We start from the raw sequence: 21,905 nt of genomic DNA on the forward strand, positions 1-21,905 counted from the left end.
CGCCACTGCTAGGAGCCGCAGCGGCGGTAAATCGAAATGGAAGAGATGAAGAACGTCGGGGGAAAGAGAGAAAATAACGGGAGGGAAAGAGGAAGAGAGGGGGTTCGGAAGAAGTTTGCCGCTGCCGGAAGACCAGATAGGAGATCGTTGCCGTTGTTCGAAGTTTCAAGAGCTTGGGGAAATGAATAATAACCTTCAAAAATTCAGATTTGCAAGGATTCAACAACCACTCAACTGCGACAGCGACGATGCGGGATCCAATAATTGCAACTAGAGAGTCGATTAATTGGAGGGGGTGGTTAGACATCCGATACGAAATAGAAGAAAATTAGATGATAGGTAAAAGGTATTATTGTACTTTTATATGATGCTTAACGTTCATTAACGATTTTAGGTAAATTTGACACTTTTTTAAAATTTGGATACTTTGAAAGTTTTAGTATTAAAGTTTGGGTATCAATTTAATACTTTTTTTTTTGAAAGAGTATCAATTTAATACTTAACGTCCATTACTTTGACATTACCCAAAATTTTTAAGGTATTAAAGTAGAATTTTCTCTATTCTTTTTTATTCAAACAAACCATGATTTCATTTATGATTTAACACAACATAACTGACTCGGTCACTCGGACCGACTCGGACTCCTGTTTTCACCTTTTACGGTTTTACCCAAGCAAAAATATAGGGGGCCCGTCAAATCGTCCAATCCAATAGTGCCGTAATTGTTATTTGGTAGCACAAATGCAGGAGAGGGTGCCATCACCAACGAGAACGACTCCTTCCAAATCGAGTTTTTAATTGCTTTTCCACATAGATTTTTCCTTTTTCAAGGGACCAAGGCTGACGATCAAATCTAACTTCTTTCCTATGTCCTAAATCTACAAATAAGGCGTGTAGAACGGGCGAATTCAAATCAGCACTCACAAGATTATCCCTACAACGTCCCACGATTACATTCTAGTTGTTTACTGGGAACATCTCCCGATCATCATTTCAGAAATGATGATATCATCGGGAGATGTTTTCAATACTTAACAGGGATGCGCTGTAGGACACTGTGGGGGTCAATGTTGTGGAGGGCTGATTTGATCTCAAGCTACCTAATCCAATCAGAAATGAACACGTCAGCAATTACACACTGTGCAGATGTACCTATAGCGGACGTGTTTACTTCCTTTTGGACCATGTAGCCCGTTGTACACTTCACGCCTTGTTTGTAGTGGGTTCGGAGCCGAATTTGGTGCCACTGAATGTGCCCAAGTAGAAGATGCCTTGAAGCAATAACACGTTCAAAGAATTACGATTCAGATATTTTACATAGTACAACTAATTCTAGATGATCCGTTCTTCTCAGGACTTCCTTTGTAGGGAAAAATCTTAGCTCCATCTTAGGGGTGGATTGAACTATAAAAACCCCTAAATTAAAGGGAAATTACTGATAAAGATATTTTAAATTTTAGTTATAAGATGGGTATTTTAGACATTTAATGGTTTTGTATTAGTTGTTATCAAAGTTTTTAAAATCAGACCGGATAGGGAACTGTTTTTGGAACCGATTCCTGGGTCGAATGGTCTAACTGTTCAATCTGAATAGATGGTCTGTTTCGATAAAAATTAAAAAAGCAAATTCAAAAACAAAAAAATGGCCAAAACCGTTATTTGGGTCTATGGTTTGACCACCCAGGTCAGCGGTTCACTGACCAAATCAATAGTTTTTGCCCAAAAAACGATTTTGAGGTGAAACAGAATCAATCAGGTGATCGGTTCCCAGTTTTTCCAATCTGACCGTCCGATCCAATCCGGTTTTGAAAACATTGGTTGTTATTATTGTTTGGGGAACATCGAAGATGAATTAGTTGTTACTATTTCTCTTCATTTCTTTTTAATTTAATTAATTAATAATTTATCCATTTGGGTTTTGAACAAAGTAATTCTAAAGTACTGGTTAAAAAAGCATGATTCTAAAAGGACCGAGTTTGAATCATAAGAACACAGAATATAAAGAAACATATTTTATTTTCTCCAATGAAATATGAAAGTAATACACGTGGGTTTGCAATTGGTTTGTGATGACTCCAAAAATCACGAATGAACATGAGGTTCTGTTTGGTTTGTGGGAATAGGGGTTTAGAATCTGAATCGGAATTGGCTATTTCAATTCTAACTGTTTGGTTGAGTGGAATTGAAATTTCATTTCCATTCCTGGTGGAATGGTATTTTCTCATTTGAGATAATGACAATTCCCTGTCTCTCTCCTGGAAATGAAATTCTATTCCTACTAATTTTAATTTTTATTTTCATCCCTGAACCAAACAGGGAATAGACCATACCGATTTCAATTTTAAAGGATTTTAATTTCGATTCCAACTGATGAGTGAGTATATCAAATGTAGTGGGTAAATGAGTAAATGCATATCTTTAGATAGATGGGTTACTCGCCTTTTGGAATTGACTTACCCATAACGCGTGTTTGAGATTCAGAGACACTTGTTTTATGTGACATGTCTGATGTTCATGATTCAACACTGGGCCCCGTTTTTGAATTCCATTGACTACCTGGGGCCATAGTGTCACCAAGTGGTGGTTTTCCACTTGTTCTTTATCATGCACTTTTCTCATTGGAACCGAGATAAATCTGTGCCCATACCATTCTAACAGTCTTTTAATTTTGTATTGGGAATATCTCAATAAAGCATAAGGAATGGAGATATTCTTGATGCAAAGCATTAAAAGTTGCCCGAATGACTTTTGCCAAACCGAATTCCACTGAACCGTGGTGCCCAAGAAAGCCAAGGTGATCTGATTGATGTAGAGTAGGTGACTAATGTGGATGAGAGGTTCAACCAAGCTGAGGTGTCAAGTATACATGTCGGGTTCTAATTGGCTCTGGCTCTCAATTACAATCGTATCAATTTAGAGATCACAGTGCCCCACATGCACATCTCAGGTGCATTGAGAATATTTCTCATATTTGTTATTGGGAAATGTTATCATCAATTTGTATCCTTTGGCAGGGCTTGAGCTTTAGTTGAGTAGTTAAGTTGCTTTAAAGAAATCACCACTAAAAGTTTGAATGGAGTGTCTTGTAATGAAAGTATGATAGCAAGTTTGGACTCTTACCAGGCTTTTCAGATGGACACTTGGGACTTGTGGATTTAACTTCAGAAATAAAGAAAATTGTATAAAAAGTTGAGATTTTTTACTAATAAAACATGTTCAATCCTCTCTACTAATTTTATCTAACATGAGACTGGATGCAATGACACATCATAAAAGTAGGACCCATCATATATGAGATGTGTGATGTAAGATTATATTAATAAAGGATTGAAATCTGTTTTGTTGGTAGGTAACCTGGACTCGTTTTCTACATCATCAATTTGGATTAACTGAATGCCATAGATGTTCTGTAATCTATGAATGCAATGGTCATGTCAAAGCAGGCTTGTGATACAATACATGAACCCACAGTGAAAAATTAAATATATGGTTGGGGTTCATATAATTTTTATTAGTGGTGTGGAAAATTATCATCGGTTCCACAGCAAGCTGAACAGCTATTGGGGTTCAGTTAATCCTAAACAATCAAAGTTTTTCTAAAAAAGGCAACTTTTGGCCTTTAATATCAATAAAAATAAAATTTTTAATATAATCTTTAGAATAATCATTTTTTTTTGAAAAAATATCAAATAAGGGCAAATATATTATTCACCTCTTTCCTCCTTTAAATTGTGAACAATGGTGGCAATTTTCTTCTTCTCCCTCTCTGCATCTGAGAATAGTGTAGAGATTCCCTCTCCACTGATCACAACCTATTTGTTCTATTTGACTCAATTCATCGATAATTCAACAAATTCGGCATACTCAGGTACGAAAAATATTCTGCAAAGTGGAGTGGAGAGGGATCTCACCGTTCTGCTCTGCTCTGTGTTTAGAACAACCTAAATATGAAGAAGAAGAGAGAGAAAGAGAGAGAGAAGTGGGGGAGATCGAAAGTGGAAAAGGTTTGCCGCCGTTGTTCACCATTCATAGGAGGGAGGAAGGAGATAAACAGTATGCTAATTAGTCAACGTTTGACAATCTGTGACAAGGAAGCACTCACACCAAAATCAGTGGAGGATACAACGAAGTTAACGATTTAACGAGTGGCGGGGAACCGGCGACACTACACAACCAATGATGTCCCTGCTGACTGCTGTAGTGTAGAAGACTAGAAGTATATTATTGGATGAGGATTAAACCGGGATCGAGTCGGTTCAACCGAACAGACCATGGGAGTATTTTCTCAATATTTGAATGCTCTTGACCCGACTTCGTCAAAACGTCCATCATGTGTTGGATTCGCAGTTGACGGTGCCCGTGCTTACCACGTATTAAATATCAATCACACCCATTGGACAAATCTGCAGTGGCTACGACTAATATCCTCCGTTGGATTGCAAATTGGGTGATGACGAATGAACAATGGGTCCTTCATATGTATGGTATGGGTATGGCGCACTGAGATGAAGTGACCGAACCGAGATGATGCAGCTCCGAAGTTTCGTCGTCAACTTACCAAAGTCGTTCTCTGAATCCGATTGAGTGCATACATGCATCCTGTTTCCCATTTTCTTATTCTCCAGTTAGAAGGGTTACAAAGCCAAAACGCCAAAACCCCTCTTAATCAGACCTCTTTCCATAAAGAAACAAACAATCAGAAGAGGGAGAAGCAAGAAGATCAGCCAAACACGTCATCTCCCTTCAGCTTAAGTTTCAGCTTCATCTGGTAGGTAAGAAACAACAATTCCGCCTTTTTTAGTCTTTCATCCTCTTCTCCTTGTTTATATCTCGTTTCTTAAACCCTAAATGTTCAGATTTCGTAATTAATTTCCTGGTCTTGTTGTATTTGGTATCTTCAGACTTCAGATTAATAAATATTTTATATATGAGATATATACGCTATGGAGTTCTTTAACAAAGCCCAGGCCGTTAGACTCCGAAGCCACCTCGGGAAGTATCTATTCGCCGACGACGATGAAGAAACAGTTCGACAAAGCCGTAACGGCTCCACTCGCAGAGCAAGGTGGATGGTGGAGATAGTCCAAGGGAACAAACAGCTGGTGCGCGTCAAGAGTTTCTTCGGCCGATATCTGACCGTCTCCGACGTGCCATTCCTCCTAGGAATAACCGGGAAGAGAGTATTACAGACCGTGCCGGGAACAACACCGGAGGCGGCAATCGAGTGGGAGCCTATCAGGGACGGGTTTCAGGTGAAGCTCAGAAACCGTGGCGGGAAATACTTGCGCGCAAACGGAGGTACTCCGCCATGGAGGAACTCGGTGACTTGTGACGTCCCTTGTAGTACTGCTACACAGGATTGGGTGTTGTGGGACGTTGAGGTGGTTGAAGTACCAGAGTACGAAGCTCGGTCATTCTCCGACTATCGGTCCCAGTTATCAAGTTTTTCTTCTCTGTCTCTATCGGAGGATTTGGTGGATTCCGAACCAGATTCACCGTGGTCGACGTCCTCAGGAGCTCTGACCCCTAAATTAACCAGCTCGTGGTCGACGGTTTCGGCCGCTATTTCTCTCTCTTCAAAGAAGGTAATCCATTCTGTCTCTTTCCTAGTTTTTGTTTATCTGAACTCTGAGGCCAATTTCTGTGGTACCGAAAAGGTACGGTACCTACAAGAATCAAACAAACCAGAATCCGAGGTGAGTTTTGAGAGAAAATACCGGTTCATTGGCCATTAATTTGTTAGGTACAGACTACAGTAGCTTTTCAGCATTATAAGTTATAACCTGAAAATTTGCAATCAAATCTTAAAAGGGACTGTGAAAATTACCTTGCAATGCTGAATGTTGACGATTTGCGGTTTGATGCGTATTTAAGTGTATAACTGGAATATTCTTGGGACCCAGCTGGATTGACAGATGGGTCCCACTTCAACTGAAACAATGGTCCGGATGAATGGTGTACAAAGGAGTAATGCGCAACGCACACACATTCGCAACTTTCCACCCTTAAAATGAAAAGGGGAAAATAAAAAATAACAAAAGTAAAAATTTAAAACGGAAAAGAAGCTTTCTTCATAAAGGTAAGACCACTATTGTCTTTGTATATGGGAACAAAAATAGTTATCTACTTCAACAATTTTTTTATCCTTTAGTTAAATAAACGTGGACTTCACTAGCAAAAGTATTAAAAACTCCATTGGCTGTGTTTGGTTGCAATGCAAATTTATTTGTGTTGATGCAAAACCATAAAAGTGCAAATGATTTTAATGTAAAATATAATTCATTTTTATTTTAAAGTTTGCCTTATTTTGTTTTGATTGCAGTATAAATAAAGTAAAGATAGATTTGAAGCAAAGTAAAGTAAAACTCAAAATAAAATTAAACCAGAATTTGCATTATTTTCATTTACACTCCCAAGCATCTGTACTAATACAAATAAAATTGCATTGCAACCAAACACAGCCTTTGGATTACAAGAGGAATATCCATTTGGATGATCATATTGTAGATGGAAGAGTTAACAAATTGATTTTCAAGAGAATAGAAGAAAAGATAAAAGCCAAAGTGAGTGGGTGGAAGCAATAAAACCTTATCTCTTGCAAGTATTGGAGGAGCTAGAAATTTTCTTTTGGGGGAAGTTAAATAATAAAATGAGATAGGGAATAGATAAAGTAGGGTTTGGAGAGAAAGGGGGCAGAAATGTTTCGACCTATTACAGATTTAAAAAAATAAACATTTTTTTTTTATTTTAGGAATTGGAGAAATATTACATAGTGATCCTCTTGACAAGTTTTTGGGGGACGGGGGTGTTAAGACACACTTAATTACACTCCCAACCCTGCCTCCACCTATATAATAAGGCTTTTAAGATGTTTTTCTTTTTCATTTTTTTTGGGGGGAGGGGGGCAATGCACTTTGCTCAAAGCAACAATGTCTAAATGCAAGGAAATCCACTTTTTTCAAACCAACAGTGCCTATGATGCCTTTGTTTGCCATGAGAGCTTTTAAATTTACTAAAGATAGTTTCATGTCTATGGATAAAATGCAGAATAGAAAAAAAAATGGGGAAAAAATGATAGATAACCTTGGAAATCGTTGTGTAAACCAAAACCCTATGGAGGATGGGGCATGAAAATCTAAGTGGTTGAATGTGCTTGTTTGGCAACTAAGTTGTAAAGTTTTAAATGACCCCTCAAACTAGTAGGTTCAAGTACTAAAAGAAAATTATTTAAAAAATGAAGATTTTTTAAAGTAAAAAAAAATAAAAAGAAAATTGGTATCTCTTGGGTTTAGAAAGATATTCTACAATAAAGAGATTTATTAAAAAAAAAAGGGGAAGCAAGTTGGATAGTTGGAAATGGTAAACTATTGAATTATGAATGATACTTGGATAGGAGAGAGAGTCTGCTACAATCTCAGCTGAATGATGTTATTATTCCAAAACCCAAATGCAAAAGTAAAAGAAATTGTTGATTCAGCAAATAATACTTGGGATGAGATTAAAACAAGATCCTTACTAAATGAGAATATTTGGAATAAAACAAAAGCAGGTGTCACCCAAATGGAAAAAGAAGAGAGAAGATAAAGATGATTTGGAGATTTGAGCCAAAAGGTGTTCTCTCTGTTACCTCGAGATCACATTTCCTGCAAACACCGATTTAGGACAAGCCTGAGACCCCAATGATTTTTGACACGCCAGTGCTATAATTGGATACCGACTTGATGTGATATTTTGTCTTTTTCAGAGGGTCTCAGGCTTGTCCTGCAACGAGGTCGCAGGAAATGTGCCCTCAGTTAACTCAGGACATAGACTCTTAGCAACAATTCAGGTGTAGCAATGATGAGGAAAGTAGGGTGGTAAATCCCCCCTCCCCCTCTCCATATGTGGAGACTTAGAAGATTGCAGCCATATTTTCCTAACTTGTGCATATGCAAAACAAGTTTCGGACCTTATTGACAATTCTATTCGAGTACACCCTCATCAGTTCTCGTCCCATTTTGGAATTGAAGTAAATTGAGAATGGCCAAAATGTGGATGTGGGTAGGCTAAAGGAAGTTTAGGTTTTTATTATTTGGAGACTTTGGAAATCAAAACTGATAAAGATTTTAATAATAATATTCTTCCTCCAATTCTCTTAAAAAGGGCTAGAATGGAAGCTAGAGTATGTAGAGTAGTGGTGCAAAGAATGATTCAGATGGAAATGTATATATCAATAACGTGGTTAAATGCGGTTTTGTTTGTAGAAGAATTCTCAACCTCCAATATTCCCATGTCTTTAAAAAGCAAACTTCAGCATATTGGTTAGTTCCAGATGGTGTTTTGACATCTTTGTAGTTTTTCTCCTTTATTTGTTTTTGTGATTCATGGTTACCTCGTCTTGCGTTCAACCATATACTCTATTATTAGTATGTAACTTTTGTTTGATTAAAATATACAAGTTTTTAAGTTTAGACCCTTTCTCTAGTTATAAGAACATAAATGAAATTTAAACAAACACTTTTCTATTCATTTAAATCACTCTCATTGAGTGTTATATTTAAAGTATTAACTCGAACTAGCATTTATTGATTCTTATGTTGATTAGAATACCTCTATTTTTAAATTTGATGACTCTTTAATTGTGAGAGCACAAAATGTAATTTGAATTACTATATTTCTCCTCTTTCAATTACTTTTCATAAACTCTTATGTTTAGGGTATTAGTTCCATTCATTCATCGAATCATATATTAATTAGCCATATTAAAAAAAAAAATAAGTGTGATAAATAATAGTTATTTTTATTGATATAAATAAAATACAAATTTAAAACCAACTTAAAAATGGAATTGTTTTTCTATTTGGTGACAAGTTAGAAGAACAACCTTTTGGGTTAAATGTGTTAACTCTTGATGTCATAATTAAATAATAATAAAAGTTAAAAAAATGAAAACACATAAAAGTATAAAAGTATAAAAAAAAATTGTACAAAATATTTTGGGAACATCTCTAATATTGTATAATCATCATATTAAACAAAAAAGTGTAATAAATAACAATAATTTTTAGAAATAAAAATATAAAATATTGTAATTTTTTTTTAAAAACACATTATTTGTGACTATCATCATAAAAAAAAAATTGGCATGTGCAAAGCACATGCAAACTTACTAATTCTATAAAAAAAGGAAAAGAAACGTGACCTTTTTCCGTATATGCCCCATGCCCTTCTCTCTCTCTCTCTCATTATAATTCCTCTAATTAAATTAAGGGTAAAATATAAATATCTACCCTAAAGTTTATGACAATCATAATAACCTCCCCTAAAGTTTCAGAGTAACAAAAATCTCCCCTATAATTTAAAAAAAAAAGACATGGAGTTATCTCTCTTCTATCTTTGTCCGTGGTAATGGAGACTTTAAAGTTCCAATATTGCCCTTACAACTTATTAGGACATCTTTCAATGTAATTCAAAGTACCATATTTGCCCTTCTAGACTTCATTAGACTTGACATTTTTGTAGAGTAAAACTAATTTACTACTCTTTTCAATTTAAATGTTCTTTTGAGGGTATTTTATTAAATTTCCATATAAGGATAAAATAGGTACTTTTAAAATACTAATGCATTAGGCCAACATTTTCAATCCGAGACAATAAGATAAAGGGAGGTAACTATAGGTTTTTTGAAAACTATAGGGGAGGTTTTTATGATTGTGAGAAACATGAAGGTGTTCATATTCTACCCTTAGGCCCCATTTGCTTTTGCATAAGTTAATAACCGGAGTAAATATTCTACCCTCAGGCCCCATGTTCTTTTATTTCTTTGGCAAATATAACAATGACCATTTTTAGCCATAAAAATACATTATTAAAAGAGGCATTTTTGTTTCATTCAAATGTTGATAACTTTCCCCCAAGTGAGAAAGTTATTTACCCACTTGGAAAATAAATCTTTCATGATCCCCACATAAAATTGAAAAAAGAGCATGGGTTTCTTGGTCTATGGGATTCAACTTTCCCCATCTAAAATCCAAAAAATGAACACCCCCTTAAAGTAAAACAAAATTTTTAGGTGACACTTGGAAAATTGATTAATACATGTCAATACACTTAGTAGAAAAAAGAACCACTTCTCATCAAGTGGTAGAACCCAATGTTTTAAAGTGACCCAAAATTGGAATTGTTCTGGCCATTGATTTTCACGTTGATGGTTTGATCGTCCGATTCAAACGAACAGCCCATTTTGACAAAAAAATAAAAATAAGAAAACGATTAAAAATTGTTAAATAGGTTGAATAAATCAATTGTCTGAGTCAATGGTCATTAACCAATTCAACAAGTTTTGGCCAATGATCGGGTTTAGAGTAATACGGAACCGGTTTCCTAGACAGTTCTTGGGCTGAACAGTCCGATTATTCAGATCAACAGCCGTTCGAAAACATTGGTAAAACCAAATCAGAGTAAAATAACTTTGGTTGTTGTGGGCCTTGAGAGCATTTTTGGGCTGGAAACTTGAAAAGTGAACGAACGAGGCTTGTATGGTTCTAAGAAGAAAAATAAAAAAGAAAGGAAAAATATTAGTCAGTCAGCTCAATAAACGAGACCGAATTTGATCCTTACGCATGACGCATCACAGAGATCTCACACGCATCCCACCGTGCATTGAAAGCATCTCCCGTATTTGTTGGTTATTATTCACGGAAGAGGTTCCCAGCGACTGTGAGGCGCCCATTTAGTCACTATTAATACTAGCTCAGCAATTCAGCGTATGAGTTCACATCTCATCATCGGGAGATATTCTCGATACACGACGAGAATGTACTGTAGTACGTTGTGGGGCTCCCCTTATGGGGCGCAGATCTGAACTCATGAACGTTAGGCACCACCCAATTTTTTATCAAAATTAATTTATTTATTTTTAACTTCCGAAACCGCAACTCCGCAAGTATAAGAACGGTTGGAAGGCAAACCGGGAAGAGTGAGGACATTCCTCCCTCGAGGCGGACGGAGCTCCTCCTTCCTTCCTCCTCATTTCTCCTCCTTTTGAGTCTGGGACTGGGGCCCTGCCTCCCTCGACCGGCGCGATTCCTTGTCATTGTATTTGTACGCATTTACATGCAATAATCAACCGAAACAATCTCTCATTTCGCTCCTTTTGATCCATTTCTGAACATTGGCACTTTACTTCCTCCTGCTTCACTCGCTTCTTCTTTTCTAGGTTCGAATGATTAATTTGATTGGAAAATGAGGACTGGTGGTCCTTGCAATTTCTTTATTTCCTTGTTTTGTTAGTTCAACTTCATATCTTGGATCTCACACTCTATAATTCCGATTGTTTTGGTACCAGAGTGGAGGAATGGAATTCTTCCATAGAGCGAAGACCGTCCGCCTTCTGAGTCACCACGAGAAGTACCTTCTCGCCGATGAAGACGAGGAGTCGGTGTGCCAAGACCGCAATGGTTCGTGTCGGAACGCCAAGTGGGCCGTCGAGTTTGTCGATGTGGGGAACTATGTCCGTCTCAAGAGCTGCTACGGTAAATATCTTACCGCCACTAACGATCACGTCCTTCTTGGGGTGACCGGAAAGAAGGTTCTTCAGACTGCACCTAGGAGACTGGATTCCTCAGTCGAGTGGGAACCCATCAGGGAAGGCTTTCAGGTCAAGCTCAAGACTCGGTACGGCAACTTCCTGCGCGCCAATGGTGGTCTGCCGCCTTGGAGGAATTCCGTCACTCATGATATCCCTCATACATCATCACATCAAGATTGGGTGTTGTGGGAAGTTGATATTATCGAGATACAAGAACCGCCCTTTCATCCGCCTCGAGACGATTCGGATTCCGAACCTCTTTCGCCTTCCTCTATCCTCATCAAATCTAACAAATTAACAAAACTAGAGGTTGGTTTTGATTTGTTTCCTGCGCTACTTGAGTTTTATATAGAGTAAATTTTGGTAATTGCGGCTTTTTATTTATTTTTTGTTTGCAGTCGAGTGATTGCTTTGACACTTCACCCAAACCTGATGGTCGGGTAATCTACTTCCATGTGATGGACGAGAAAGGAAACGTTGACAATAGAACTGAGGGTGCTTCCTTCATTTTCAAGGGCACTGGGGTACATGAGTTGACTAGCAAGTTGGAGGAAGAGACAGGACTCCAGGATATCATTGTCTGCTCTCGTAATCGGTTCAATGGAAAACTTTATCCCCTACGCTTGCATCTTCCCCCCAACAATGCAACTATGCATATCGTTGTGGTTCCATCCACATTAAAGGGTGAGTTTGCTGCTTTCTCTCTTGAGATGCATTGAGTTGGTGTGGTAATTTATGGCTTCCACTCTGATTCTTTGAGATCTATTTTGCCCACAAAGCAATAGTTTTGTAATGCCTTCTAGGAGACTAGCCCAGACAATCCTTGTACGATACAGCTTTTTGTTTCATTTGATTTTCCTTAGGATCTGATGCATGGAATTAGAACTACCAAATTCAGAACCCCATGGATGAGACACAGAGTTGCAAAGAGAGAATAAAAACCAATGTCAAATAGTTGAACTACATGAACCTAAAGTCAGATGTTATGTTTTCTAGCTTGTTCTTTATTTTTTGTCAAAAAGAAGAACTTGAAGTGTTCATAACAAGTTTTACAAAGCCATTTGAATTAAGTGCTATGGTTTTGCATTACCCGTCTTACCCATTGTATATTCTACAATATATTAGATTCGGCATTTCTATTAAATACTGTAACTTAACTCTTTTGCTTGATTATAATTTGATTTTGATAGTGGTGTTTCTACTATCTTGTGACTGCATGGCGGGTGATTCTACCTGTTCCATCTGGTGAGAGAAAAATCTGCAGCTGTTAAAATCATTGAAACCTAAATCTGTCTTCATGGACTAGGAATTGGGGAACTGGACATCCACAGGGATTCTTACTAAAAGTGGCTCTTAAATGACTTAGGGTCCATTTGGTTTGCAGGAATAAAGGTCTGGAATCGGAATCGGAATGGACTATTCCGATTCCGACTGTTTGGTTGGATGGAATTGAAATCTCATTCTCATTCCTACTGAAATGGCATTCCCTCATTTGAGGGAATGATCATTCCCTGCCCCTCCTTTGGGAATGAAATCCCATTCCTACTGATTTTAATTTCCATTCTCATTCCTGTCTGAACCAAACAGACTGGGAATGGATCATTCGGTTTCGATTCCGACTATAAAACGGACCCTTAGTCATTACTAAAATGATTGCTGATTAATGAATAATCTAGGTCATACAGATGATGTTATTCAAATACTCTTGATACTAGAATCTTATGGCTACTCAACTTATTGTGGGATTTCTGTTTTTTTTTTTTTTTTATTTCACTTCATAAGTAGGATTTCTGTTTTCTGAAGTGAACGTGCAACAACGCCTTCTGCTGGTCTACATTATAGATGTTTTAGAATAAGAAACCTTAACTGGCTCTTTGATTAGTTGCAGATTTGAAAGTGGTCCACAAATGATTTGTATGGGTAAGAAACAACCCATGGACACAATATTCTTGCAACATTCTAGAGAAGAAAGGGCAAGTTATTAGTGGTATTGTTATGCAAATACTCTTTGCAAGGTGATGAGTTCCTTTGCATGACTCCAATAATGTAGAAAATGTTTAGTCCCTTTGCCATGGTTGCTTTGTTCGTAAGCAAAGTGCTGCTCATCCATTTTCTTCAATTTATTAATTTTATTGGCAATTTCAATGTGCCGGAAAGGTATGGCACCCAAAATAGTTCAACCAAACAGAAACACGTGTGAATTTGGATGAATACGTCGATTTGTTATCAGTTTTTTACTTTTTTAGATACCATACCTGGGACTCTTCCTTTTTTTTACTTTTTCTTTTCCTTTTTGGGATGAAGCATTCCACCGCTCCAACTCAATTTGATACTTCCCGTGCTTCTTTTTTCATACCAGTCTGAAATTTTGAATTTCATCTGCTTAACATGCTTATATTTTGCTTTTTATCAGGAACAACAGATTAGGGGCAGGAAATCCAAAATGAGCTGCGCTGGACATTGCCTCCCCATGCACAAACAAATGTGTGCACATGTTCTATACATCTTGCTTCAGGATATCTGGTATGTTTGCTGAAAGACAGCAGAATCAACTTCATGGATGTCACTCAGTTTTTGAATTAAAAACAAACAATCTTCCATGATTGCTGGTATGTTTGGGCAGAAGCTTAACTTTATTCAAGGAAGTAGCAACTTGTCTTTGATTAAAAACAAACAATCTTCCATTATAACCCGGACAGAGATTATTTTCCGACTTTGAATCACTCCATTTCTTTCTGGCGCTTCCAAAACGTTGTATTTGAGAACATCAAATACAGTGTGAAGGGCATGATTGTTAGCACTAAGCAGTATGCAGTAGGCTTTGAAGGATCCTTCGCCAAAACTTTGCACCATTTACAACACATTTTATTTTCTTGATATCGCCTTTTGTCAAGGTTTGCCTTGCATGTGAAATTCGGCTTCGCCCTCCCCATATCATGATTCCTAAAAGCCAACGCCTATGAAACACAGAATACCAAACGAATCTCATCTAGGTTAAAGCCTAAAACTTAACGTGCTCAGATGATTCTAATCATCCCCTTTACCCCGGAAATTTCATTCTGACTCGGTTCAGGTCCATAAGATCAAGCCGGTAAAAATCAATCTAGAATCTACATTTGTCCCATGGAAGCAAAATGCGGGGGCACATGGAATAGTTTTTCAACCCTTTTGGATTTGAACCACTTGTAGTTCAAAAATGAATCCGGATTAGCTGTGCTTGATGGCCGTGTTAGGGGCCTATTTAATCAATAATAACGCCCCACGTCAGCTGTGCATGCCAAGTAAGAGATTGTAGTGGTTGTGGGGCACACTTGATGGCTGACCTGCTTCTGAATTTTTTTTGACAGGCAATGTGGATCTGTTTACCAAGGAACATGAAGAAAGCCCACAGTACCACCATTAAGTAATATTTCAGAGATTGAAACGAGAGCACAAGGAAACCACTTTCTTTTTCTCTTGCCCGATTTACCATATATGATGAATGTAATAACTGTACGGTACAGAATTGAGAAAGGGTTGTATATTCTCTATGCATTAGTGACAGGACTCCTCCAACTTTGGAAACAAACTCCATCTCTGAAAAATCTAGTCCAATAGACTGATAGAATGAACCTCCCGACTAGGACAATGCTGAATCCTCGAAACAATCAGCTAAAGACCTAATATCCCAAGTACACTGTTTCTTCAATCATCTGATTTGCTCATTTCGAAATAAAATCTCTTTTAGTACACTGTTTCTCCGAGGGGACCAACTGCTCCTACAAATTCTTTCAAACTCGCTTCAAAACTTTGGTTGCTACAAAAATTTAAGCTTCGCTGCCGCAATTGCAGGGACGACTATGAGTAGCTATGCAGCACTATCGACAGAGAATGTAGGCCAAGTATTGACATATTCTCCAGGTAAAAGTTAATTTACAGCTTCGAAGAAAAGAACTTGAGGTTGTAAATGCCCTCTTTCACACATGGTAAGAACATCGTGCCAACTGCCAATTACCTACATGAATTTAACTCAATCATACAACATAGCTCAGGGGCATAATTGATTGGAAGAAATAATAATGCTTCATGAGTTCTACCTTGACAGTTTTGTCATCATACATAACCCATCGTTCAAGCTCATGACTGTAGGCAAAACAGTGATAATGTTGCCCATAATAGCAAACCTACAAATTACAGCAACAACAATCGGGGAACAGAAAGACAAGTTCAATTGATTAAATTCAAAATATATAGAAATAACAAAGCACAGAGCAAGAGTAAGGTTAAACAGTTTGCTACGTCTTTACTTTCAGAGGTCATAACAGTTGGGAATTGGGATGTCAAAGATGTAGTCCAGTAATGGTGTTTAAGTGAACTCTAAGCTCCTATTGATTTCAACATGCACAAGGATTCCAACAGTTAAATGGTGGGATGGGATTGGTAGCATCTAATTGGGTTAGGGTCGGTTTCATGTTGCAGAACACCAAACGATGTTGGTTTCAGTTTTTTCTAGATTTCAATTTTCAAGTTTCTTCACACCTTTTTTGATAGGTAAATTTTACCGTTTTTTCCCTATTAGTTTTAGTTTTTTTTTTTTTTTCATTCATTCATGTTGCAGAATGCCCAAAGGAAATGCTCCTGATAATCTATTTGGAGAAAAATCATAAGGCAGGACCACAAGATGGAAATGCTCCTCATAATTACCTAAGTTTTCATTTCAGAATTTAGAACTAGAGACATGCACCTAATGGCTAAAACACATCTTTGTTTGTTGACTGCAACACACAAAAGAAATTCAAACTCATCTTAACCAATGGCTGAAATTAACTTTAGTGTCCAAACTTACCACTGAAACTAGGGAATGTCGGTTCCCTGGATCCAGGCCTCGGTACAAGATGCCAATATCTAACTCAGTGGTAAGAGCTGCCAATGTCGCAGATATGTCATCTGCATTTTCACAGGTATTCTGCCAACCTAGAACTGCAAGATGCAAACAAGACATTTGCATATTTCCAAGCAAGAAAACCATCACCTACCATGAAGAAAATAGGCATGTTTCCCAAAACATGACTATTACCTGTTGTAAAAACATGTGGAGGGCTTGAAAGAATATGATGGATATAGTTGAGTTTACCACAGCCACCTGCCTCTGGGTCACAAGCTAACTGGTGATTCATCTCTACAAACTTCAGAAGCTCGTCAAAAGAGCTATCTGCACACAAAATCTGGGGAATATGGTATTGTGTGGCTCACTGTTAAATAGGCTTAAAACATGGCAATTTTCCAAAACATGAATCGTAATCACTTTCAAGTTTGAAGTGAAACTTTTCAAAATTCAAGGATATCAAATGAACATGCCTTCATTGTTCGAAGTGCACTGGCATTGATGTTGTGAAAAAAGGATGTGTACTTTAACTGTCTGGACTCCACACCGCAGCTGTAGCAGTTCATTCGTTCAAAAATGTCCATCCCAAAAAGTGTATGCACTATACAAGCATTGTTTACACAATCCCAAGAGCCCAAGCAATTGCTTTCCTCTGATTCAGCATCATGAACACCTGAACCAGAAGTAAATGACTGATGAAGGCAGTCAAAGATTACTGCCAACACCTCAGAAGCATCATTCATTTGTCCCTGTCAATTTGAACACATTTTTCAGCAATTATTAAAATAAAAAGCTTTTAACATGTATGAATTTTATGGCTTTTAAGCAAAGGTTGATGATGCAAATTGAAGTCAGAATTAGATATACAGCAAGAGATGCCACTATAGTCCTCTGAGAGTTATATATCCTGCAAGAGGAACCACCAAAGTCCCCTGTGGATTTACCTCTTGGAAGAAATTGCTATCGGGATACAAGTTGCTCAGAGCAATCCTCAAACAAGTAGGAGCAACAACTTCTTTTCGTGTATCTGTAGAAGTCATGCTCAAGGCAGTAAAAATATCATATAGTGCACAGACAACACAAGGATCACCGACATGCACATGGACTGATTCTGATCTCTTCAAGAATTCATATCTAAACCGCCTTAAATGCCATAAAGACTGTATTTTTCACAGAAAGAGTAACCATCTCAGGCTGTAGGGATAAAAATGCAGAAGAGAAACAAATTTACTCTCACATGCAATAGAAATGAAAAGTGGCTATTAACAATCTAAAGCTAACCTGTATAATTACATTTAAAAAGCAATTGTATTCACCAACTTCATTTTTCAGCCCTGTTCCAAACACATCAATTCCATTTATGTTCTCAACCATGACTGCATCAGGTGAAGCTCCATAATCACCTGCTTCTGGAGAAGTCCTTTGAGGCACCCTTTGCCTTGGAACTGGTGGTGAACCTTTATGTGCTTGGAATGTGTCTGGAAATAAAATAATGAGAATACAAGATATTAATTTTGACTTCACGGAACAAGAAGTGACGACACAAGTACTCAGTGAACATCAAACATATCATGTTCTTTTATTTGAGTTTGAAGATTGAACAGTTGGAAAAGTTAACCAGAAAAAAAAGAACTAAACAGTTTAATACAACTAATTACATGTACAAACCAAATGCAGCAGCAAGGGTGACTAATATTTTTCTCAGTCAGATGCTACTTTTTTGTATCAAAAGGAGGGAGGAATCTCTTTCCTCTGTAATTGTACAGAGGACCAAGCTATAAGTAGTTTTTTATCTTCCAATTCAAATATCAATTTTTCACTGATAATCCCATTTAAGAAGTTTTCTCCACATGCTACACAGTTTTTCTTCTTACACAATTGACCAGGTAAGAGCTAGTCAGTTTTATTTTCCTATAGCTGACTAACCACATGTACTTGAGAAACACACACACACACAGTGACACTGAGCTGGAAAACAAAGGAAACTTTATACATCCCAAGGGTTCTATTCAGCTAGATACAAAAATATTGCAGTTCTCAAAAAAAGTATTGTATGGAGTGTTCTTGAATAATTTGTGAGAAGCCACCCTAGAGTAAATTCTTCCCCAAAACTTTTAGTACTGAATCATCCAAATTGTACTTGTCCTCAAAAGGGCCTATTGTTCCTCTCTGTCCACAGCACTGCTGGTGGAATTACTCCCTAGGGGGCTCACGGTTCGTTTAACCGAACTGTGGGCCTTTTTTGTGAACCGAACTGGTAGTACCAGTTTTTGGAAAACCGGTAGCCGGAACCAAACCGAAACTAGTCGGTTAACCGGTTGACCGGTTCGGTTCATCGGTTTTTCAGTTTTTTTGACTTTATAATATTTATTATAAAAATATATAAATATATAATAAAAAATTATAAATATATAAAATATTATATTTTAAATAATAACTAATATATAATATATTATAAATATATTTATATATAATGTGTATTTATTAATTTATAATATATAAAATATATATAATATACATAAATATATAGAAAATATATAGAAAAACATGTATATCGATCAGTTCGGTTAACTACCGATTTTTTTAATTGGTTAATTGAAACCGAACCGGTACCTTCAGTTTTTTAAAAACACCGAACTGACTAGTTCAGTTAACCGATTTTTCGGTTAGGTTTTGGTCGGTTTGGTTTTTCGGTTTTTTTTGCTCATCCCTATTACTCCCCAGATGGCTCTTCCTTTTTTAGATAAGCCAGCTAGATTCCAGCTCCAAAGTAACTCCAAAAGACCTTTTGGGAAGCACAAGGACACCTCGAAGCATCTCAAAGCCTTCAACCAAAGCTCCCTTGCAAACTTGCAATGTAGAAAGAAATGTTCCATGTCTTCACTTGAAGTTACTGCAGTTAGTATAACTTCTGGGTACAAAACAAAACAGAAATCAAAGAAGAAGAAGAGAGAAGAAGAGAAGAGAAGAGGAAGAAAGAAAGGAGAAGAGAGAGACAGAGGAAGAGCAAGAGAGTGATGGGCTAAAAATCACTTACTGCCGCTCAAGGCTGTATTATTTATATGTTCAACATAACATTAGGTAAAAGGACAAAAATGCCCTGCTACCTACAATAGTACAAGTAAGCAAGCATAAATGCAAGAAATAAGAAATAAAAACTGAACTTATGGGACCACATAAACAAGGAACATCATGTCCCAACTTGCACAAGTCTTATTCCAATTTGACTCTGGTGATTGCTTTGGTGAAGAGATCAGCAAGCTGCATATGTTATGGACACACCGCCCGGCAGCACACTGCGGCGCAGTCATAGGCAGCGGCACGCACCGCCTAGCAGCGCGCAGCACGCACCGCCCGGCAGCGCGCAGCACGCACCGCCCGGCAGTGCGCAGCACGCACCGCACGGCAGCAGCACTGTGAGACGCGCGCACCACCCGGCAGCAGCAGTAGGGCAGGGCCCACACGACAGCTCATCAGGGTGGGTCTGCACTTATCTTGCCACATCAGCTCTGCTCGCCGCCAGCTACTCCATTCCTCATCCCTTATCCTATCTTATCTAGCCTAGCCGAATCCAACAAGGAGTTCCTTTTGTAATCTCCTATTTAAGGAGCTACGAAGTGAAGTAAAGGCATTCAGTTTTCAACCAAGAAAGGTGTTAGGAGAGTTCGGGTGATCTCTTGGACAAATCACCCACGCGATTGCCACAATAGGGTCTGTACGCAAGGGCAAGGGCAAGGGCAAGGGAAGATAGGAGTCTCTCCCGGTGGACCGACCCGTGACGAGATCCTACGCGCCGGCCCATAACATTCTGGTATCAGAGCCTACCGTCATGGGGGAACAAGAGCCGTTGTCTTCCAAGGTCCATGAAGTGGAACACAAACTTGCAGAGACCAGCATGGAGGTACGTGAGGTCAAGGATGATGTCCGGGAGCTTCGATGCTTGCTGGAGACATTCTTAGCCAATAGGGAAAGAAACTCAAAAGGAACCGCCACCAACAACAGCCGCAAATCGGATTGGGCAGAAACGCTTGGCGAACATCAGACGGCCACCCCGACTGCCACTGTTATCCCCAAATACAGTCGGCTAGAATTTCCATCCTACAACGGTGCTGGAAACCCACTGGGATGGTTGCACCGCTGCGAACAGTTCTTCCGCAACCAGCGCACCGATGACAGAGACAAGGTCAGTCTGGCTGCTTTCCACCTCACAGAAGAAGCACAGCTCTGGTTCTACCGTCTAGAGCAGGAAGAACCCAGGCTTAGTTGGGAACAATTTAAATCCTATTGCCTCCTCCGGTTTGGACCCCCGCTGACAAGCAACCCGCTGGGCGAACTGATCAACCTCAAGCAGACCGGGACTGTGGCGGATTATCAGTGCCAGTTCCAAACTCTTCTCGCCAGAGCAGCCTCGGTACGCCCAAACCAACAAGTCGACATGTTCACAGCAGGACTTGTGGAACCCCTAAGGGTGGACGTCGAGATGTAGCACCCCCCTAATCTAGTCACAGCTATGAACCTCGCACGTGCCTTCGAAAGGAAGATGCAGATCTCCCACGGGGGCTTCAGTATAGGACGGCCGACATCAACATGGATGCTTTCGAAGACAGTAGGAGTGACTCCCTCTTCGATCACCAACAGAGAACCAAGGTTGCCTGCGGGCAACCCCTCCAGATCAGCGTCAAGCATAGGAAGCAGCAGGTCTGCACCCCCCATTAGGCGGCTGACCCAAGCCAAGATGGTGGAACGGCGCGCAAGGGGGCAGTGCTTCAACTGCGATGACCTGTACTCCACCGGCCACAAGTGTAAGAAGTTGTTCTGTCTTCTAGTAGAAGAACCCGAAGAGGAAGAGGATGGACCTGCAACATCAGAACCAGAAATCTCCCTCCATGCCATTACGGGGGTCAAGACCTCCCAAACCATGCAACTGAGAGCATTGATAGCAGAGCAGCCAGTCCATATTCTGGTAGACTCGGGTAGCACCCACAATTTCATCAGCGAACAAGCGGCCCGCAAGTTAGAACTGCCCATGGAAAGGAGACCACAATTACAGGTGCCCGTGGCAAACGGGGAAAGAGTTCACAGCCCCGGAATTTGCAAAGACACCAGAATTCAGGTCGAAACAGAGTCCTTCCAAGCAGGTTTATTCGTACTATCCCTGGACGAATTTGACATCGTCCTAGGTGTTAAATGGCTGATCACGCTTGGACCAATTCTGTGGGACTTCGCCGCCCTGACCATGACCTTCCACTTGGATGGCAAACCAGTCACATGGCGGGGAACCAAAATAAGAACAAGGACGCAGCTACATACACTCCAAGGTGGGGACTCACGCGCAACAGATATGGAAAGGCTCCTTACTGACTTCTCTGCAGTATTCAAGGAGCCCAAGGGGCTTCCCCCTCCCAGAGCTTGTGACCACCGAATCCCTCTGATAACCGGATCAGATCCCGTTGTTGTCAGGCCCTACCGCT

The 21,905-nt window shown here is 39.0% G+C and overlaps 2 protein-coding genes across 7 annotated transcripts in view; one reads left to right on the forward strand and one right to left on the reverse strand.

The window, feature by feature from the left end:
• Positions 1 to 4,513: 4,513 nt before the first annotated feature.
• Positions 4,514 to 15,299, forward strand: LOC104596536 (uncharacterized). 3 transcript variants are annotated; one of them, XR_735069.3, is made up of 6 exons: positions 4,514 to 4,773; positions 4,903 to 5,586; positions 11,328 to 11,879; positions 11,969 to 12,254; positions 13,984 to 14,093; positions 14,918 to 15,299. XR_735069.3 is itself a non-coding variant. In XM_010257742.3 (5 exons), exons 2-5 carry the CDS (start codon positions 4,945 to 4,947, stop codon positions 13,995 to 13,997), a joined length of 1,494 nt encoding a protein of 497 aa, XP_010256044.1. In that variant the 5' UTR covers positions 4,514 to 4,773; positions 4,903 to 4,944; the 3' UTR covers positions 13,998 to 14,285. The 3 variants fall into 3 exon arrangements, 1 of the variants encoding a protein (XP_010256044.1); XR_016084215.1 differs by having other exon boundaries at positions 4,514 to 4,769; XM_010257742.3 differs by lacking the exon at positions 14,918 to 15,299 and having other exon boundaries at positions 13,984 to 14,285.
• Positions 15,007 to 21,905, reverse strand: part of LOC104596511 (uncharacterized) — a 49,034-nt gene continuing 42,135 nt past the window's right edge. For 2 of the 4 annotated variants that reach the window (XM_010257723.3, XM_010257708.3), the window contains exons 8-14: positions 17,716 to 17,912; positions 17,379 to 17,594; positions 16,908 to 17,183; positions 16,627 to 16,774; positions 16,396 to 16,529; positions 15,647 to 15,733; positions 15,007 to 15,564 (exon numbers count right to left, since the gene is read on the reverse strand). In XM_010257723.3, the coding sequence (XP_010256025.1) occupies positions 15,478 to 15,564; positions 15,647 to 15,733; positions 16,396 to 16,529; positions 16,627 to 16,774; positions 16,908 to 17,183; positions 17,379 to 17,594; positions 17,716 to 17,912 (1,145 nt within the window). In that variant the 3' untranslated portion in view covers positions 15,007 to 15,477. Of the gene's footprint in view, positions 15,565 to 15,646; positions 15,734 to 16,395; positions 16,530 to 16,626; positions 16,775 to 16,907; positions 17,184 to 17,378; positions 17,629 to 17,715; positions 17,913 to 21,905 lie in introns of all 4 variants that reach the window. The other 2 variants (XR_016084214.1, XM_010257716.3) reach the window with 2 other exon arrangements.

Source organism: Nelumbo nucifera, chromosome 3, assembly GCF_055504915.1.
Source record: "Nelumbo nucifera cultivar China Antique chromosome 3, China Antique-T2T, whole genome shotgun sequence".
Taxonomy (NCBI): Eukaryota; Viridiplantae; Streptophyta; class Magnoliopsida; order Proteales; family Nelumbonaceae; genus Nelumbo; species Nelumbo nucifera.